Here is a 20526-nt window from a genome sequence, read left to right as displayed (position 1 = left end):
ATCCCCAATTGGTTTGTTCAGGCTCTGTTGGAAGACCTGCCTCCGGGTCCCCCTCAAACCGACTCCCCAATCGAACGGCACCCAGCCTGGGATCCTTTCAGTAGAATAGGGAACCCAGTAAGTCGCTGGGGTCCCCTGGTACCTCCGGGTGAGGTCCCAAGTAGTCTGCAATCATGGCCAGGTGGGCCACGCCGGCGGGGTCCATGGATGTGCACACCCTGAAGGTGGATGCCACATCTGAAACCGGGACCCCGCGAAGATTTTAGAACACATGACACCTGTCACAGATATACTCCTCTCCAGCACGCCCCGCGAGGTAAAAACTCTTCTGATTGGCTGCTGGAGAAACTTACTCTGCCAGAACCCCTCTGGCACCAACTGCTGGCCAGGGATGATATTGCATCCCTGGACCACAGACTGACCCAGTGGACATTTCTGGAATGACAGAAGTCCCACAAGTTGAACAAATAGTAATTGGGAGCAAGGTAACTCTCCCATTCCCCACTAACTTTAGCGTACTGCCCATACTGAAAGTAAGGGGGCGCTACACTAAATATAATTAAGAAAAAAAAACAGGTAGGAAAACATTTTTAATGAAAAGATCAAGAAATCTTTTATATATCTGTGTATATACACAGGGTTTGCCCTGGGACTTTGAGTGAGGTGAGTATGGTTAGCCAAAAAACATATGATTGTATAAAAAATATGTCTCTAGAAAAGATCAAGAGCTTCATGCATTTTTCTGGTCATTGGCAGCTAAAGCAAGGTGATACATGGAATACCTTCCTTCCTGGGTTGTGACATCAAGCACTGTGCTCTTCACAGATAAGATAGCAGTACACAGGCTGGCAAACACACGTACACTAACTCTTCTTACTGAACAGACTGCTAAGCTACAGGAAGACCTGCGTTGTGCTGCTGCCCAGAGGGGAACAATCAGAAGACAGGAATTGTGTAGAAACACAAGAGTCATTTGAAAACTCTGTGAATAAACATCATGTTTAACTACCAGTATATCAACTCAGATCAACTTGCCGGCTTTGACAAGTACAAGGTAACCCACAGGATTACAGTTTTTTTAAGATATATTTTATTGAAGTATTACAGGAAATATTTTGCCATTCATGCTATCAAGTCATTATTATGTTAAGGCTTAATACCATTCTAAATGATAACCATAAATTATCTTGCATGCTTTTAGTTGGTAAGTAATTGTAATTAGAATTGTTTAGTTTGTTTAATTTTGTATTCATACAGTCCGCATGCTGGACAGTTTTAAATTATTTTATTATCACGTATTACAGTAGAAAACAGCCTAAAACGAAAGTTACACATTGTAGGTAAACTAAAATGCAGGATTTAATATTGCCATTAGGCATTGTGGCAGAAACCAATTATATCATGGGCATTGGGCTGCACTGAGCAGCGCTGTCCAACTCAGTCTGCATTTTTACGCAAGCAGGTTGCAACACACTAAAACTCATCACAGTGCGCTGCAGTGCATAGATATTAAGAACATGCTATTTTGTGACATTTTAGTGCATTAAAAAAAAAACAACATAATAGTTCAATGCGTTTTGCCAGTGTATTGTACCACTCCTACACATCATACACCAGTGGGATTGTGCTATAGCAAGCAAAATGTGCACCACTGGTGTGACTTGGCCCTAAAGAAAATAGTTAGAATGAATTAATTTATTTGTGTTCGGGGACATTTTCTGTATGGCTTGTTCTCATAGATTTTTTTTTAACAAGATTAATTTGTAAATTATATCAGTTTTGAGTAAGGAATAGCTGTAGGCATGGGGTCTTTCATGATAATGACAAGTATTTTTAATGTCAAGATTTGCATAGCCTTTATCCCTGGATTCCTATTCATGTTGATATTAGTTTTTTGCTTCAGGTGTTTGTAAACTCTAACTCACAATTTCCCTTATTTGCTCACTATGGCTAAGCCAGCAGAACACAATGGCTCAGCGGGAGGAATTCCCCTATCAACACTAACTGTGATGATGGGGAAATCAACTGATTTTCGATTGATTGAAAGAAAATCACTCCATATATGGCTGGCTTTAAATATACAATGGAATGCATTTTATTATATCTGTTTCGACAAGTGCTAAAAAATAGCTGTTCTGTGGACAGTTATCAGTTTGCATGTTCACAAGCTCCTTTATAGAAATACCCCTTTTTTGTTCACATACAGCCCGACATACAAATAGCTAAAAAGATTGGCCAAGTATAAAGTTAAAACAACCAACACCCATTAACACCTGGTATTATGCATTGCCCCTAATGCAGGTACATAATGTAAACAGATAATGAATGAACAAATGTCCATAAGACGGTGGCAGTCACCTGGTTTAGGCCCCTGTTGGGATATTTCTACCGACAGAGGACATTATCGACTGATAAGTATGTGTCTGTTATACTTATACCATGGCTTATGAATTGGTTTCCAGTCATGGACATCCTTCCATTTAATATAGATGGCATCTGAGTTTATACACATGGGATTTCTTGTATATGCCTGACACCAGGCATGGCCTGGACTGGCCATAGGGCAGACCAGGCATTTGTCCGGTGGGCCGGTAACACGTGGGGCGGCGGCGGTAAAGCGCAGCTATTTTTACCGTCATTACCGCGCTTTACTTTCATTTTTGCAGAGGCATTTGGCCGCTAGCAGGATGCTTTTAACCCCCGCTAACAGCCGAAAAAGGGTTAAAACCACTCGCAAAGTGCCGCTGCAGCGGCGCTTTGCCGGCAGTTCAGCCGCGCTGCCCATTTATTTCAATGGGCAGGAGCGGTGGAGGAGAGGTATACACACAGCTCCGTCACCGCTTCAAAGAAGCTGCTAGCAGGACTTTTTTTACCGTCCTGCCAGCGCACCATGGGGTAGAGGAGGATGGTGACGGGAAGGGATATTATGCATATCTTAATGCTCTGACTCCTGGAGCATCAGATGTATTTGGGATCAGAACAGATCTCCTTTCTTAGGATGGGTTAGCCCAAATCAGGGGGCTAGTGAGTATGATTTCTGACAGGTGAAAAGAGAAGGTATGGAAACTAGAAAGAGAGAGAGAGAGAGAGGGGGGAAAATAGGTCTGAAACGTCAGGGGTTGGGGGTGGTATAGAGCAGTTAAACAGAAAATACAGAGATATGGACGGGAGGTCGGAGGGAAGAGAAAGGTCCTGGGGGGGAGGGGGGCTTAGGATGCTGTTAAAGATCTATTTTAGAGTGGCTCTGATGTCATATTTTTGGGGGGCTCAAGGGAACAATACAAATTTGTCAAAATCTGAGGGGAGAAAGTGATCTATCCACGGCTTCCACAAGAGTTAATATTTTAGGATTCTATTTTGGCACACCCAACATGTAGCACAATGGCTGCAAAGGTGTTGGTGCCCTGCTGGGCCAATACAAGCACCACAGGTAAAACATAAACGTGTCCACCGCCCCATCTATAGCTGGCCATAGCAGTAAGTAGCATTGGAAGCAGGGGTCAAGTCCTGGGGAAAAAAGTGTGGGAACTCCCACCCAAGATCCACTCCCCCACCAAAAAAAAAATTATACGCTCATATGCATAATTACTAAACAGCATGTTTTTTTTTTCCGATCCACTGTACCATAGTAATCATTTATGTTACTGGCCACTTCCTGTATATGGATTCATCGGGTAGTGTGCGGGTATTCCGTCACTTCCTCGATACCGCAATGTCTACAGGAAGCGGCCAGTAACATAAAGGATTACTAAGGTTCGCCTGCCCCTGACAGTGACTCGAGCTGGGCATCGCCGCTTAGTGAAGGATTGGCTCGGGCGGCTCGGCTGCTCTAGTCCTGCAAAGGGAACTGCGTTCCCGCTGTGAAAAAAGTGCAGAAACTCCGTTCCCACGAGTTCCCGCAGGACTTGAGCCCTGATTGGAAGGCTAAAGCAGATAACAACAAAACCTGGGTAATGCCCAGGGAAAAACCAAGCCTACTTACCGACCAGCATGGATACATTTAACGTTTAAACAATTGTGACAGGATTATCTTAAAGCTGAAATCCATCCTGGTATAACAGACATAATTTGAAGTAGTTATTATTATTATTAGTACTATTCAATAATATATCATAGAATGTGTTTTTGCAAATGTAAGCAACTCAAGTACCTAATTTCAACTTGCAGTTGTTAATACCAGTGGTTCTCAACCTCAGTCCTCAAGTACCGCCAAGGGGCCATGTTTTGGGAACTTTCCTTGGATAAAATAGCTCCTATCAATACCATGTCATTGATATTGATATAAAGCAGCTGTGAAAAGTAAAGATAAACCTCACAACTTGAGGACTGAGGTTGAGAACCACTGGTTTATACAACAGAGCATAGAGAAGGGGAGGGAGAAGCAGAACAAGGAGCCAGTCAGTGAGCTGCAGTGCAAAGAGCGTGCTCATAGGAGGAATGAGCAAAGTGATAAAGAGATGAGCTCATCAGTGTGCTGCTTCTACTTTCACAGCCACATCACATGTTGGGGGTGGGGAAGAGATCTGTAAGTGAAACTGAAGCTGCAGCAAACAGAGGTCAGATGATCAGATCCCCAACTGTCAGGCAAGGCTGTTCTGTGTGACAGATCTTTGTAAATCTCAGACCTGGATGATCAGAAATATGAATCATTTGGCAAGTAAAACAGCTCTCTTATATGTAATTCTGTGTATTTAGCTATTATCTTGAAGTTCAGCTTTAATTTTACAATTTTCTAAGTGTGGGTTTCGAGCTCTGGGATCAATTTCAGTTTCAGAACAGTGTTTCGGCTGATAAAATGTTATCACATTAGTATATAACAATTATTTGCACTTCATACAGTCTAGGTGAAAGGCTGCTTATGATTAATTCACCAAATTTAGATCTTATTTCTTCCGTTGGCCTACTTCACAAGCTTAGCAGTTGGATTCTGTTGCATGATGACAGTGAACTGAAAGAAAAGATGTAAGTGAACATGATTATGTGATGGGTTGTTTTGTAGTATAGAAACCTTCTAAACATTGAGTCACTTTCAACAGATGAGAAAGACAATGAATGTGCTTTTCTAAAGATTATAACATTCCATGTAGGGCTAATTAAGAAAAAATCAGATATACAGTAGGTGGCTTTACATCAGTGGCATATAGTAATATTCACCAAAGGGGGCACCTAATTTTGGCACCTAAAATATTGTGGATATAGATGTACAGTGCCTTTAAAAAGTATTCATACCCCTTGACATTTTCCACATTTTGTCATGTTACAATCAAAACGTAAATGGATTTTATGTAATAGACCAACATAAAGTGGCACATAATTGTGAAGTGGAAGGAAAATGATAAATGGTTTTCAACATTTTTTTTAGTGTGGCATGCATTTGTATTCAGCCCCCTTTAGGCCCCTTTCACACGAGCGGACCGTTCAGGTCTGCCTGTCAGTTTTTTAGGCGAACCTGAACGAACATTCCGTGCAGGTCTATGGAGCCACGCATGTCAGCGGCAAATCTGCTCCGCTCCGATCTGCTAAAGTGTGACGGATGGAAACCCTATTTTCCATCCGTCTGGCGGACTGGATCGGATGACAACGGACTCTACGGTCCGTCTTCATCCAATCCCCCATAGGGGAGAGCGGCGCTCTAACAGGTCAGTCCGTGCACAGTGTGAAGAGACAGACCTGTCATCTGCCTGCTCAGTGGGGATTGACGGAGCGATCCCCGCTGACAAAGCGGAGCCCTACACGGACTCGTCCATGTAAAAGTGCCCTAACTCTGATACCCCTAATTAAAATCTAGTGGAACTAATTGCCTTCAGAAGTCACCTAATTAGTAAATAGAGTCCACCTGTGTAAATTAATCTCAGTATAAATACAGCTGTTCTGTGAAGCCCTCAGAGAATTGTTAGAGAACCTTAGTGAACAAACAGCATAATGAAGGCCAAGAGACATACCAGACAGGTCAGGAGTTATGGAGAAGTTTAAAGCAGGGTTAGGTTATAAAAAAATATCCCAAGCTTTGAACATCTCACAGAACAATGTTCAATCCATCATCCGGAAATGGAAAGAGTATGGCACAACTGTAAACCTATCAAGACATGGCAGTCCACCTAAACTGACATTTCTTGAATTTTCAAAATTGTCACTCTACTTTTGTTTATTGAGCAAAAAATAAAAACGGCAGAGGTGATCAAATACCACCAAAAGAAAGCTCTCTTTGTGGGCAAAGAAGGACTTTAATTTTGTTTGGGAGCCACGTCGCATGGCCGCGCAATTGTCAGTTAAAGCGACAGAGTCCTGAATTGCAAAAAGTGCTCTGGTCTTTGGGTAGCGAAATGGTCCGAGGCTGAAGTAAAGTTCCACTTTATTATAGGTGTAGGTTCATTTGGCATTAAATTCACTTTAATAAATACAATTATGGTGAAATTTGCACATAATTTTTATATGGCAATAGAAAAAGTTTCTTAATGATTTTAATTTTATGTAGCATTGACTACTAGAATAGTTTAAATAGCTGGATACATTTAAATTCTGCCTTCTTATTCTTAAGCAGAAGATTTAGACTTATGACTTATTTTTGGGGCTATCTGCCTTCTAGTGATGCCATGGGCTGTATGAACATTTAGTCATACATCTACCTGTATAAATATGGCAATATTTTGCATTTATTTTATTCTAGTAAATGTTTATTGCTTTTGGGATTCTCCCAAGACTGTATATTTAGCTAGTTGTTGGTGCTATACAGTATGTTATGTTTATGTATGTATTGTAGCACTTTCTATTTAACCATTTCAACACCAAACACAATTTTCCACAACTGTACATATCATCACAACCACTAATGCCTCGTTTCCACTGAGTGGATCGGTTCGGGTCGTTTAGAATGGAACGGGTTTGAATGGTCCGGTCTATTCTGGTGAGCGTTTCCACTGCAAATCGGACCGCCAGGGCCATACAGGTTTTAGAAAAAATGCCTCTCATGATGTCACACTAGTGCGACGAGAAACGTGATGCAGCGTCACTCAGCGTCAGCCAAACAACAACAACAACAATGGAGGTCATTCAGCAGCTCGTCTTTTCTCTGCTAGCCTTTTGGTTCTTTATAGGCAAAATTCATACCGCACTGTATGAGAGAAGGTTGCGAGCGGCAATGAGAAACACAGCCGAAAAGAGAAGAAAACTTTTAGCTTGGATGTGTAGCCGGGAGGAGAAGTATACATTTGTGCTGCTAAGACAAAGACGGCAGCGCTATAGGGTAAGCACAACTGACTGACTTACCTGAAACACACACACACACATACACTGACACACTGAAACACACACTGACCTACACACACACTGACACACACACACTGACCTACACACACACACTGACACACACACACACACACACACACTGACCTATACACACACTGACACACTCACTGACCCACACACCCTGACCTATACACACACTGACACACACACTGACCCACACACACTGACCTATACACACACTGACACACTCACACTGACCTATACACACACACACACACTGACCTACACACACACACTGACACACACACACACACTGAAACACACACTGACCTATACACACACTGACACACACACTGACCTACACACACACACTGACACACACACACACACACACACTGACCTATACACACACTGACACACTCACTGACCCACACACCCTGACCTATACACACACTGACACACACACTGACCCACACACACTGACCTATACACACTGACACACTCACACTGACCTATACACACACATACACTGACCTACACACACACTGACACACTGAAACACACACTGACCCACACACACTGACCTATACACACTGACACACTGCATTTTTTACAGATGCTTCTCCTTTTGGCAAAGCAGCACCGCCGACCAGTGATTTGGGCTTTCCCTCGTGCCAATGAGTGGTGGAATGTGACCGTCCCAGGATTCACACACAGACAGTGGGTGCAGAATTTAAGGATGTCAGAGGAAACCTTCTTATTCCTTTGTGCCAAGCTACGTCCAGTGATGGAAAAGAAAAGCACCAACTTCAGAGCCTGTTTGCCTGTAAGGAAAAGAATTGCCATTGCACTGTGGAAGCTGGCTACCAACAGTGAATACAGGAGTATAGGTCATCTTTTTGGTGTCAGCAAATCATCAGTGTGCCGGTGTGTGCAGGACTTCTGTAAGTCTGTGTGCACATTGCTAGCTCCTGAAATTGTTCATTTTCCTAACAGGGAAAAGCTCAAAGACATGGCTGAGTACTTTGAGAACAGGTGGGGCCTTCCACAGTGTGTTGGTGCTATTGATGGCTCACACATACCAATAATGGCACCACAAGAATACCACACTGACTACTTCAACCGAAAAGGCTGGCATTCCATCATCCTCCAGGGAGTAGTGGATGGCAAGGGACTATTCTGGAATGTGAATGTAGGAAAGCCTGGGAGTTTGCATGATGCTCGGGTTCTCCGATTGTCAACATTTTGGGATTGGGTTGGCCAGGGAGGCCTGTACCCTGTTAGCACTAAGAACATTTGTGGGGTGAATGTTGGCTATTATGTGCTTGGGGACTCTGCCTATCCTTTACAAAATTGGCTCCTGAAACCATTTCCTGACAATGGGCGCCTAACAACAGAGCAGCAAATCTACAACAAGAAAACATCCAGGGCACGTGTTGTAGTGGAAAATGCGTTTGGAAGACTTAAGGGTAGATGGAGGTGTCTTATGAAGAGGAATGACAGTGACATTCAACTTACCAAATCCATGGTCCTAACGTGCTGTGCTCTTCACAATCTTTGTGAAAGTCATGGAGAAGACTTTGACCAGGATTGGAATACATCTCCAGAAGAGCCAGTACCAGTAATAGCAGCACAGGATATGGAAGAAGAGTGCAGTGAAATACGTCAGGCTCTGATGAGGCACCTTAACGTTAACGTTGTTACCGTGAATAATTAAAATCTTTAATTACTTTTTGCTATATGCTAAATAAAATCAGACATACTCAGAGAAGTCGTTCTTGTTTTTTATTCCACACAAAAAATCATCTTCCTACATATTTTGTAAAGGCAAAATTTTGATAATGTAGAAACATTGTTTACAATAAAGAGCTTGTAAAGGTTTGTTTTTTATTAAGCTAGTGCAGGGATACGCAATTAGCGGAAATCCAGCTGTTTTGCAGAACTACAAGTCCCATCATGCTTTTGCCTCTGGGTGTCATGCTTGTGACTGTCAGAGTCTTGCTATGCCACATGGGAATTGTAGTTCTGAAACAGTTGGATATCCACTAATTGCATATCCCTAAGCTAGTGCATTGTTGTTTTTTTCTTCAATTTCACTTCCAATAAATGTTTTTTTTTTGTTTTCTTTGTATGAATTTCTCACTTCCTGTTCCTCCTCAGTAAGCTGTTCAATAAGCTGTGCTGACTGACTAAACACAGCTCAGATGATGTTGTCAGGTTTACTGAGAAGGAACAGGAAGTGAGAAATTCAGACCAAGAAAAAAAACATCTAAAAAGGAAATTAAAGGAAAAGGTAAACCAAAAATGCCAAGTATATTCGCAATTACATCTACAATGCAAAAATGAGAAGAAATTAAGCGATCGGGGGTGCCCTTTGTTGAAATCCAGGCTCCACCGTCCAAGGGGGGTGATAACGCAAAGGAGGCAGAAGGGAATCAGAGCAGCAGCACAAAGAAAGCCATGTGCAGCAAGGAGCAAATGTGTCCAATCTTGTGTGATCGCTGATGGCTCAAAGGAGCCTATTCAAAAAAAAAAAAAAATCTAACCTTTAAAACCCACTCTAATTATATATTTTTAAACGTAAACATGGGTACAGGTCCTGTGCTGCATGAAAGGCACTACTGTCTGGGTGGTGACCTGGGTTGACGATTGGCTCCAATCACTTGAACAAGCTGACCAAGGACACCGAGGAAGGCCTGGTTGAAGGTAGCCAACTGCTCCATCTGCTGCCGGGCAATTTCTGCCTCCTGGCGCATAGCTTCCTGTGCATCCTGACGTAGTGCTTGAAACCGCCTCTCAGAAAGGTTATCCATTCTTTCCAGCTGCCTTTCTTCTGCTGCCCGCATATCCTCCATGACTGTGCGCAGATCCAACTGTAACCTTCTCCTTTCACCTGTAATATACAAAAGACCTAAATATTGCTTTTGGTAACATCTGCCAAACCAATACTGTAAGCTCCTTTCTCATCTGCCCCACTAGACTGTACCACACTGATTCACTGCCACACCTCTGTTCCCCCTGCTCATCTGCTACACCAATACACAGCACTGCTCATCTGCCCACTGCTGAACCCCCTTCTCATCTCTTCCACCACTGTACCTCCTGCTGATCCCCCCCTTCTCATCTCTTCCACCACTGTACCTCCTGCTGATCCCCCCCCTTCTCATCTCTTCCACCACTGTACCTCCTGCTAATCCCCCCCTTCTCATCTCTTCCACCACTGTACCTCCTGCTAATCCCCCCCTTCTCATCTCTTCCACCACTGTACCTCCTGCTAATCCCCCCCTTCTCATCTCTTCCACCACTGCACCTCCTGCACATCTCCCCCACAGCTGATCTCCCCCTTCTTATCTATTCCACCACTATACCTCCTGCACATCTCCCCCACAGCTGATCTCCCCCTTCTTATCTATTCCAACACTGTACCTCCTGCACATCTCCCCCACAGCTGATCTCCCCCTTCTTATCTATTCCAACACTGTACCTCCTGCACATCTCCCCCACAGCTGGTCCCCCCCTTCTCATCTATTCCAACACTGTACCTCCTGCACATCTGCCCCACTGCTGTTTTAGTTTAAGAAAATGCACAGTTAAAAATTACTTTATTATCATCATGTCTTACCATTGTGCCTTGGTGCATTGGGAGTACTCTGTAGTTGGCTACTCTGTGGTTGGCTACTCTGTGGTTGGCTTGAGGAAATACTGCTGCTGTTGCTGCTGAAAGACATTGAAGGTCCATCTTCTGATAAGTTTGATGCATCAGTGGAGAGTCCATCAACTGTTTCTGAAAATAAACATATGGTTAGATATTATATTTTAAATGGTAAGCAGAGCGATATCCTATGCCAAGTTTAAAAAAAAAAAACTTACCAAAGGGGTCTACCATGGATTCGAGAATTACAGTTGCAGAGTCCAGACCTCCCTCCCTGCCTTGGTTTGCTGGCCGATGACCGTAAATGGCGTCCATGGCGTCGTACCACCTCCAAGCAGTTGGACAGTTTCCACTACGGCTGTTGGCGTCCTTAATTTTTTTATATTGTGCTTTAAGCTTTTTAAGCTTTGCCCTACACTGGCCCGACGTCCGTTCAAATCCCTCGGCTGCCATCCGCTGAGAAATATCTTTATAGACCTTTTCATTTCTCACTGATCCATCAAGCTCACTCTGAATAACGCCATCACCGATAATTGCTAAGAACGTAGATAGTTCCTCAGATAACCAGACCCTGCTGTTGTTTGCTGGCATCCTTCTCCTTTATATGGACTAATAAGGCGACGTGGTGATTGTTTGGCGCTTTGCTTTGACTTCAGCATTGATGTTTTCTGACCACCAATCAGTGGAAAGTACTGTGTGACGCCAGTAGCTCCGCCCTAACCGTACCGTTCCATTTTCTATGGACCCACATGAGAAGCAGGACCCTGAATGGTGCGGTACGGTTCGGTTTTATGGCACGCTTTCAGAATGGAAACACCCAAAATAGCGTACCGTACCGAACCGTACCGAACCGATCCGCTCAGTGGAAACGAGGCATTAGTGTATCCAGATGGATTATACCCTGTTTTTTTCTGGACAGGTTGGGCTTTTAAATTGATGGTTAAAATTATTAGCTATCTCATAATTTTGTTTTATTATTAAAGGAAAACTGGCTCAAAATGGCAAAAAAATTATAATAAATGTTTCTATATTTAGCTGTATATTTTTATGTCATTACTATAGCACACCACCAACAAACCCTGCAAAAGTTGTAATTCTTTTGAACTTAATTTGTTCTGATTGGCAGAGACCTGGAAGACTGACATGTACTGTAGCAGGCTTTAGAAGCACTGCTAACAGCAGATGGGACTGATCCCAGTAGGACCTGCAGACTACTTTACATGCTGTGTGATCCTTATAGGATGTTTTTGATTATATTTCCTTTTTAATAAACAACACTTAAAGGGTCACTAAAGGAATTTTTTTTTTAGCTAAATAGCTTCCTTTACCTTACTGCAGTACTGGTTTCATGTCCTCATTGTTCGTTTTTGCTTTGAAGTAGCTGTAATTCTGCTGTGATCTCCACACTTCCTGGTTGCCTGTTTCCTTATAACCATCATACTGGGAGATTTTCACGGTGGTCTAAGCTGTCATTACTGTGTGTCTAAAACTCCTCAGAACCAATCAGATTCATTTTAAAAACAAAACACTGGATTTGTTTGTTTTTGTTCTGTGAGTCTTCCCGACTCACCTCTCACCCGGAACTTCATGTATGTCCTTTAAAACCGAAAGTGAAACTAGAGGCACATTATATGATAGATTAAATTCAATTTTTAATCATTTTTAAAAGCAATCAGTTAACTTTTATGTCTCTATACCCAATAAACAGTAATTTCAGCAAAAAAAAATGTTTCCTTTAGTGACCCTTTAAGTTTTAGCAGGACTTACCAGCAGAAGGATGAGATGGCTGACTCTATCAGGGAAATATCGCTTAGTTGATGTATGGTCACGGGGAGGCTCCCCTCACTGACAGCCATTTCTAGGCTCTCAGATCCACCACTGGATAGTCTAAGCACCAACCAACTCAGACATTTTTTGCAGTCTCTGCAGAAGGCACCATATATCCCACGTGATATCACCCCCTTTGAATCATTATGCAGTGTGGGGGAACCTTCTCGACACACGCTATCTCTGTTATATAGCTACTTGACAACTCAGACTGATGATCCGGCCCTGACATTTGTTCGCCATTGGGAAGTGGACTTCGGGATTTAGATTACACCACGGCAGGTGAAAAAAAACAAATTTTGGCACATAAGTCCTCCATGGCGAACCAATACCAGGAAATCGGGTACAAAATGTTATCCCAATGGTATAGAGTTCCCTATATACTTCACAAAATGGATAGGGCTTCTCCTGATAAGTGCTGGCAGTGCAACGTGGAAGGTGGTACGATTTTCCACATCTTTTGGTCCTGCCCCATTCTGAGACATTTTTGGGAGGAGGTAACAACAACTATTAAAAACTTGACCTCAGTAGAGTTGAAATGTAACCCAGCCGCATGTCTCCTACACCTGACAGAGAGACCTTTTCGGAAATACAAGAAGACACTCATAATGTAGCTCCTCAATGCAGCGAGGGCGTGTGTACCTGCGTAGTGGAGGCAGCCTCAACCACCAACCAGTGGTACTCCAAAGTCAATTATATTCTCAGAATGTAAGAATTGACTGCTACTCTCCAGAATACGGAAGAACAATTCCGAGACAAGTGGAGGCCCTGGAGACATTTCACATGCACAGATGCGTACCTGCAGGAGGTGGCCCGCTCCAAAGCCCAATTGAATTAATTTACCAGCAGCACAGAGCAATGTGCCGGGGCTTCTGTTAACATTCAGGAGTACGACCCTTCCCCCCCCTTTTTTTTATTTCCCACCCTCTCCTCTTTCTTTCTTTCTTTCTTTCTTTCTTTCTTTCTTTGTCTGTACTACTTTTCTGCACCTCAGCCGTTGTTACGGCAGTTATAAATCTATAGTGATCATAGAAATTTGTGGACTTTCAGATTATGTATATTACGTGATATCCATTAGATTTACTCCCTAAATTGATGAAACTGTTTGGTTAGCATAAGGGGAGGGCTGGCAGGGGGGGCAGGGTGGAAATCTCCCCCCGGGCTGGTGACACTATGCACAGCCACAGGCCGCCACTACCAAATGCTGTTTTTGCAGAGCAGGAATATGCCTGCTGGAGCTCTGTTAACACAGATCACGGCCGCTGCTCACCTCCCACTGTGCAGCCGTGCCTGTGTCAGCTCCTAAGGCTGCCAGCCCTCCCCTGGTTAGCATGGTATATGTTTCTATGGGCCCTTTAGGCCCCTTGGTTTCAATGTTTATAAGTGCTACCGTATAAGCAAAGTAACTTTTAAATTGTCAACAAACGATCTCTTAAAGGGTCACTAAAGGAATTTTTTTTAGCTAAATAGCTTCCTTTACCTTACTGCAGTAGTGGTTTCATGTCCTCATTGTTCGTTTTTGCTTTGAAGTTGCTGAAATTCTGCTGTGATCTCCACATTTCCTGCTTGTCTGGCTCCGTATGAAAAATCTCATGGCAGCTTTTCACTGTGGTCCAAGCTGTGTGTCTAAAACTCCTCAGAACCAATCGGATTCATTTTAAAAACAAAACACTGCCCTGGATTTGTTTGTTTTTGTTCTGTGGGTCTCTTTACTTCACAGAAACATGAAACCAGTTTAAAAACGAAAGTGAAACTAAAGGCACTTAATATGATTGAATTTAATCTATTTTTAATCATTTTTAAAAGGAATCAGTTAACTTTTATGTCTCTATACCCTGTAAACAGTCATTTCAGCAAAAAAAAATGTTTCCTTTAGTGATCCTTTAAGTCTTGCTTGTTTTCTGTTCTTGGTGTATGCCAACTGAATATATCCTTTTTTTTACGAAAATGAGGTGACTTGTTGTATTTGAGAAACTTTGCCATAATAATATTAAAGGAATTGAAAAAAAAAATGTAATTAAATCATTGAACAAAGCAAGCTGATGTTTAGGATCAGAGGAATTCAGAGCACTTTTTTGCTGATCTTTTTCTAAAGAGAAGCAATATTAGAAGATGAGTGGCTGTCAAATTGAAGTGGTGGAGGACACCTGGATGTGGAATCTACACTGAATTGTATGGCACTTGCATGTGTAGCCCTATTATAGGGGGGGGGGGAGTGGTCATTTGAAATTGCCCTCTCAACACAGGCTATGCCGGTAACCTGCAGGTAAACAAATAAGTCAGAGCCTTCGCTAAAGAAGGAATGGACTATGACTATATAATTGGCAGTGCCTCCACCTAGAACAGGGCTCCAGCGTATGTAGAGATGATCCCTTTCTAGGACAATAACTAGTAACTCACTCAAAATAACTGATAGCAGTAGTACTAATATACCCAGCATAGATTTCTAAAAGTAAAGATATGCAGACATACCAGCAGGTGATTAGTGTAACTTTATATATGATAACGTAATGTTATTACATACAACTAGGGCTTTTTTTCAGGGGGAACTTGGGGGAACTCAGTTCCACCACCTTTGGCTCAGACTCTTTGATGCCTGCTCACCACAATCACTTGTAAACACAGAAGTCTGGTTTCTACAGTAGCTTGCAAGGCGTAACACAATCTGGCTTGAGAGGACAAACCCTGATGCATCTGTGGAGTGGTGGCTTTCTGGGGCTTGTACAGATGAACACACCGATGGTGAAGAAGTCTGGAAAACGCCACCTGCAAGGCAAATCAGGCCTATCTAGTCTATCTCTTGGTACCTAACCTGACAATAGGCTATCAGTGCTATCGGACCACTACGTATCTAAATGGTCATCAGAAAGCTTATACTGTCACTACACTGAGCTGTTTGCCATTGCCTAGGCTAATACTAGCTAGGAACCCCCCAGACCAAGAAGAGACACCATTGCTTTTAATAATGAAGTGGCAGATATGCACTTCAGCACAAAACCAGTCTCTTGATAGGTTATAATCAAATGAGCTTTGCTTTCATATACTTGAGAAAAGCCCAAGTATATTGCAGTGTGCAAATAGAAAATTTCAGTGAATCAGAGAAACCTCAAAAGATATAGTATCTCTGATTCCCACACAGGGGTGACAGTAATATAACAAACAGTGAGCTACACAGTGCAGTAACACTTGCCTATATTGTATTGTCCCTTTTCAGCCTTTGTGATCTGCTTTACAAGATATATATTGTGAATATATCGGCTTTTTAATGTATAAAAACCTGGTCTAGTAGTTCTATACCATGTATTGTTTTATTTTCCCATGATCTGTCATGTGAATACTGTGGAGTGAGAGGAGGAGTTGATCTGCCTGCCTGAGAAACAGCTTTCTAGGATTACAGCAACTCGGAGCACTTTTTTTGCTGATCTTTATCAAAAGAGAAGCAATATGATGTAGGAGGGCTGTGTGATGTGCGGGGGGGGGGGGGGGGGGGCTGTGTAACATTCAGAGGTTGGCTGTGTAATGTAAAGGGGGCCAGAGGTACAGGGGCTGTGTCATGGATTCCACAGGTGAGGAACTGTACCAAGAATGCCCTTTACTATCTTCGGATGTTGCGACGGGTAAAACATCTGCTCTCCCAAACACACAGAAATACACTAGTACAGGCCTTAGTCATCTCACGTCTTGACTTTTGCAATGTGGTATACCTTGGACTCCCTATTAAATGGCTCTCCAAGCTGCAGCTGGTGCAGAACCAGGCAGCTAGGTTGATTACGGGGACCTCAAGATGGGACCATATATCACCCGTTCTCAGACTACTTCATTGGCTCCCATGCGCAAGGAGGATCGAATTCAAGGCTTTGTGTGTTATGTTCAGGGCCTTCAAACAACATGGCCCACTGTTCATTAATAACATGGCCATACATTACCACCCCCCCAGGGCACTGAGATCGGCCGATCAGGACTTTGCTGTCATCCCTCTAGTAAGGTTGATTTCGTTCGGTGGCCGATCCTTCAGAGCCAGAGCCGCCTCGCTTTGGAACCTTCTCCCGTTGCCTTTGAGGAAGTCCACTGTTCTTATTACCTTCAGAAAGGCTCTGAAAACCTTCCTCTTTGGGGCAAGTTGATTATGACCACGCCTATTAAACTGACCTGGCCCCTCCTCCCCTCACCCTATGTCCCCCTCACTCCAAACCCCCTTGCTACCGTTTGTTTTTATTGTTGATATTTTATATGGTTTCTCTTTCTTTTATGTACACGAGCCATCAGTTCGTCTACGAAGTCTTTTTTCTTTTTTCTCTTGGATTGCTTTTTGGTCCAGAACAGACCAGCGGACCTCCTTCCAGCGCTTAGACACACCCTTCAGGGTGTATGTGGCGCTGTAAAGAAATATTAAAATCAATCAATCAATAATGTAAAGGGGTCCAAAGGTGCGGGGCTGTGTAATGTAAAGGGGTCCAAAGGCGCGGGGGGGTGTGTAATGTAAAGGGGTCCAGATTTCTACCTTGATTTATTAGCAGGTGAATGTGGCCCTCTATGCATTTACACACATTGAATCTGGCCCTTAAGTGGAAAAAAAGGTTCCTGACCCCTGCTATAAGAAAGGAGAAGATCTCATAGCATGAGAGAAACATCTATACTGAATAAAAATAGTTTAAAACGTTTTTTGACAATCTTTCTTTGAAGAAAGACAATACTATCTGGTGAGTGGCTGTCCATTTGAATTGGTGAAGGGACACAATGACCCACGCTGAATTTATTATATTTATAGAAATAGGGAGAGGGGATTTTTGCTGACACATACATCTTGGGGGGAAGGTGCAATTTGGCATGTTCACTCTGGGCTCTAGGTGACCTTGTCCTGGCAAAGGATCATAGGCAGATAAAGCCAGGGGCGCTGTTCCGCTGCACCCTGGGAAGGGGGGTTGGGGGTTGAAGCGGGGGTGGTGGGGCTTCATCAGGAAGGCTGCATGGGACCCTATGATTGTCGCTGATTGTCGCAGTACTCAATTCATTTGGAAGAAGTGCAGGGGAGACATCAGTACTTTAATAGACCTAAGATGTCTCCATAAAGAGGAACTATAACCTTCCTACACTTTTGTTAGCCCCATTGTGACAGCAAATAGTAAATAAAAAAGGTAAATGCAATACATTTAAAACATGCAAAACATGTTAAACTTTACATAGTATTCTATTTAAAATGTTACAAATAATGTGGATTACATTGTGTTTCTGTGCACAGCAACTAGTTTTAGTGTTTATTTAACTGAAAATATAGGTTTAAAAAACAGCTGCAGTTTCTTGAGCAATCTCCGAAAATATAGGCATCTTCACCTTTGTTGACCATGAAAGATTTGCAGAAATATAAATTCCAAGCAGTACCAAACCCAAATGCGAATATTTTAAATATTGCAGCTTTCCTTTATTTTTGATCCAGTCTGCTAAATTTTAACTGCCCCTAAAGGGTCGAGATAAACCATTTTACCACATCCAATTCGCATGTCAGGAGACTGTGACCGTCTCTAAATGGAGCCAGTCCACACAGCTCTGGGACAGCTGTGGAGCGAATTACACAGGAGTCCTGTGCATCTTCTGGTCTGTTTCAGGTCCAAATTCAGCCAAAAAGTGAACAGGGATGCAACGGACCCCTGCTGTGAGTCGCTCTGCACGGAGATGTGAACCCAGCCTGAGACATGTTAACCTATTTTTTTTTAAGGTTTAGTCAAGCTTTATTTTCAAGCATAAAATGTACACTTAAACATACAGGCCTAGATTCACATAGGGCGGCGTAAGTGTGGGTGGGCGTAGCGTATCGTATTTACGCTACGCCGCCGCAACTTAGAGAGGCAAGTGCTGTATTCACAAAGCACTTGCGTCCTAAGTTACGGCAGCGTAGCGTAAATGTGCCAGCGTAAGCGCGCCTAATTTAAATTGTGAAGAGGTGGGCATGTTTTATGCTAATGAATCGTGACCCGACGTGATTGACGTTTCGAACGAACGGCGCATGCGCGGTCCGTGGACGTATCCCAGTGTGCATGCGTCGGATAGAATGCCTAAGATACGTCGAACACTGCCTACGATGTGAATGTAGCTTACGCACAGCCCTATTCGCGTACGACTTACGCAAACGACGTAAAAAGATACGCTTGTTCCGACGTCCATACTTTGCATGGGCTGCGCCACCTAGAGACATGCTTTATCTTTACGCCGGCGTATGCCTTACGTAAACGACGTAACTAAATGCGACGGGCGCACGTACGTTCGTGAATCGGCATATTTAGCTCATTTGCATATTCAACGTGGAAATCAACGGAAGCGCCACCTAGCGGCCAGCGTAAATATGCACCCAAGATACGACGGCGTAGGAGACTTACGCCGCTCGTATCTTGGCAGAATGTATGCGTAACTGATTCTATGAATCAGGCGCATACACACGACGGTGCTTATTCGGACTTACGACGGCGTATCTGGAGATACGCCGTCGTAAGTCTTTGTGAATCTGGGCCACAGTGCCTTGAAAAATTATTCATACCCCTTGACATTTTCCAAATGTTGTCATGTTACAACCAAAAACGTAAATGTATTTTAAGTGGAATTTTATGTGATAGACCAACACAAAGTAACATAATTGTGAAGTGGAAGAAAAATGATGAATGCTTTTCAATTATTTTACAAATAAATATTTGATAAGTGTGGCTTGCATTTGTATTCAGCCCGCCTGAGTCAATAATTTTGCAATTACAGCTGCAAGTCTTTTAAGGGATGTCTTTACCAGCTTTGCACATCTAGAGAGTGCCATTTTTGCCCATTCTTCTTTACAAAATAACTCAAGCTTTATAAGATTGGATGGAGAGCGTCCATGAACCACAATTTTCAAGTCTTGCCACAGATTCTCAATTGCAGGAGTAATGTTACGCCGGAAAAAGCCTTAAGCAAACGGCGTAAAAAAATCCGCCGGGCGCACGTACGTTTCTGAATCGGCGTATCCAGCTCATTTGCATATTATACGATGAAATCGACGATGCGCCACCTATCGGTGAGCGTAAATATGCAACTAAGATACGACGGTGTAAGAGACTTACGCCAGTCGGATCTTAGCCTAATTTCAGCGTATCTTGCTTTATGAATACAGAAAGAAGATACTCCGGCGCAGCTTTGAATTTACGCGGCGTATCTATAGATACGCCGGTGTAAATTCTTTCTGAATCTAGCCCAATTTCTCTAGAAATTATACATAGTGCCATAATAGTAGCTGAAGGCATCAGCAATCTTTTGTGGGTGGTATTCTTTTTGTGTAGTTTTAGGGTGGATTACATATGGGATTTTAAGCTTATACCTAAGACCTAAGACCTCTAAGAATGTTGGCTAGCAATTTCCCTGCCTTGTTTCCAGTAGCGTAATAAGTCATTTTGAGTCTTTTGGTGTCTTTTTCAAAACTGTCTAGCAGAAAAAGTCTAAGATCCGATCTAAGTGATGTTAATTGGTGGAAGAGGGCCGGGGTCGGCTTTTGCTTATTTTGTGTTTCCAAATAAAAAATTTGATCTGTCAGTTCAGTGAGCTTTTGCTGCCTCTGCCTCTTAAACCTTGCTCCAAATTGGCTGAAAATACTTAGTAGAAATGCCTTGTGGGCGTTCCACAACATAAAATAACTTTTTACAGAACCTGCATTATTGGCAAAAAAGTCCGCTATATGATTACGGAGCCTTTCCTTTGTTTCATTCTGCTGCTGCAAAAAAGGTGTTAAACCTCCAGATAGGGCTTGGCCGAGAGGAGACAGAGTTGGTAATGGATAGGACCACAGACGC

At 42.9% G+C, this 20526-nt stretch overlaps 1 protein-coding gene across 1 annotated transcript in view; it reads left to right on the top strand.

The window, feature by feature from the left end:
- The first annotated feature begins 810 nt into the window (after positions 1-810).
- Positions 811-20526, top strand: part of LOC120941278 (ethanolaminephosphotransferase 1-like) — an 89577-nt gene continuing 69861 nt past the window's right edge. The window contains exon 1 of the mRNA XM_040354599.1: positions 811-1054. Within this exon, the coding sequence (XP_040210533.1) occupies positions 998-1054 (57 nt within the window). The 5' untranslated portion in view covers positions 811-997. The remainder of the gene's footprint in view (positions 1055-20526) is intronic.

This window comes from Rana temporaria, chromosome 5, assembly GCF_905171775.1.
Source record: "Rana temporaria chromosome 5, aRanTem1.1, whole genome shotgun sequence".
Classification (NCBI taxonomy): domain Eukaryota; kingdom Metazoa; phylum Chordata; class Amphibia; order Anura; family Ranidae; genus Rana; species Rana temporaria.
Note: the sequence above shows the minus strand (reverse complement) of the source record. Positions and strands in the feature narration are given on the sequence as shown.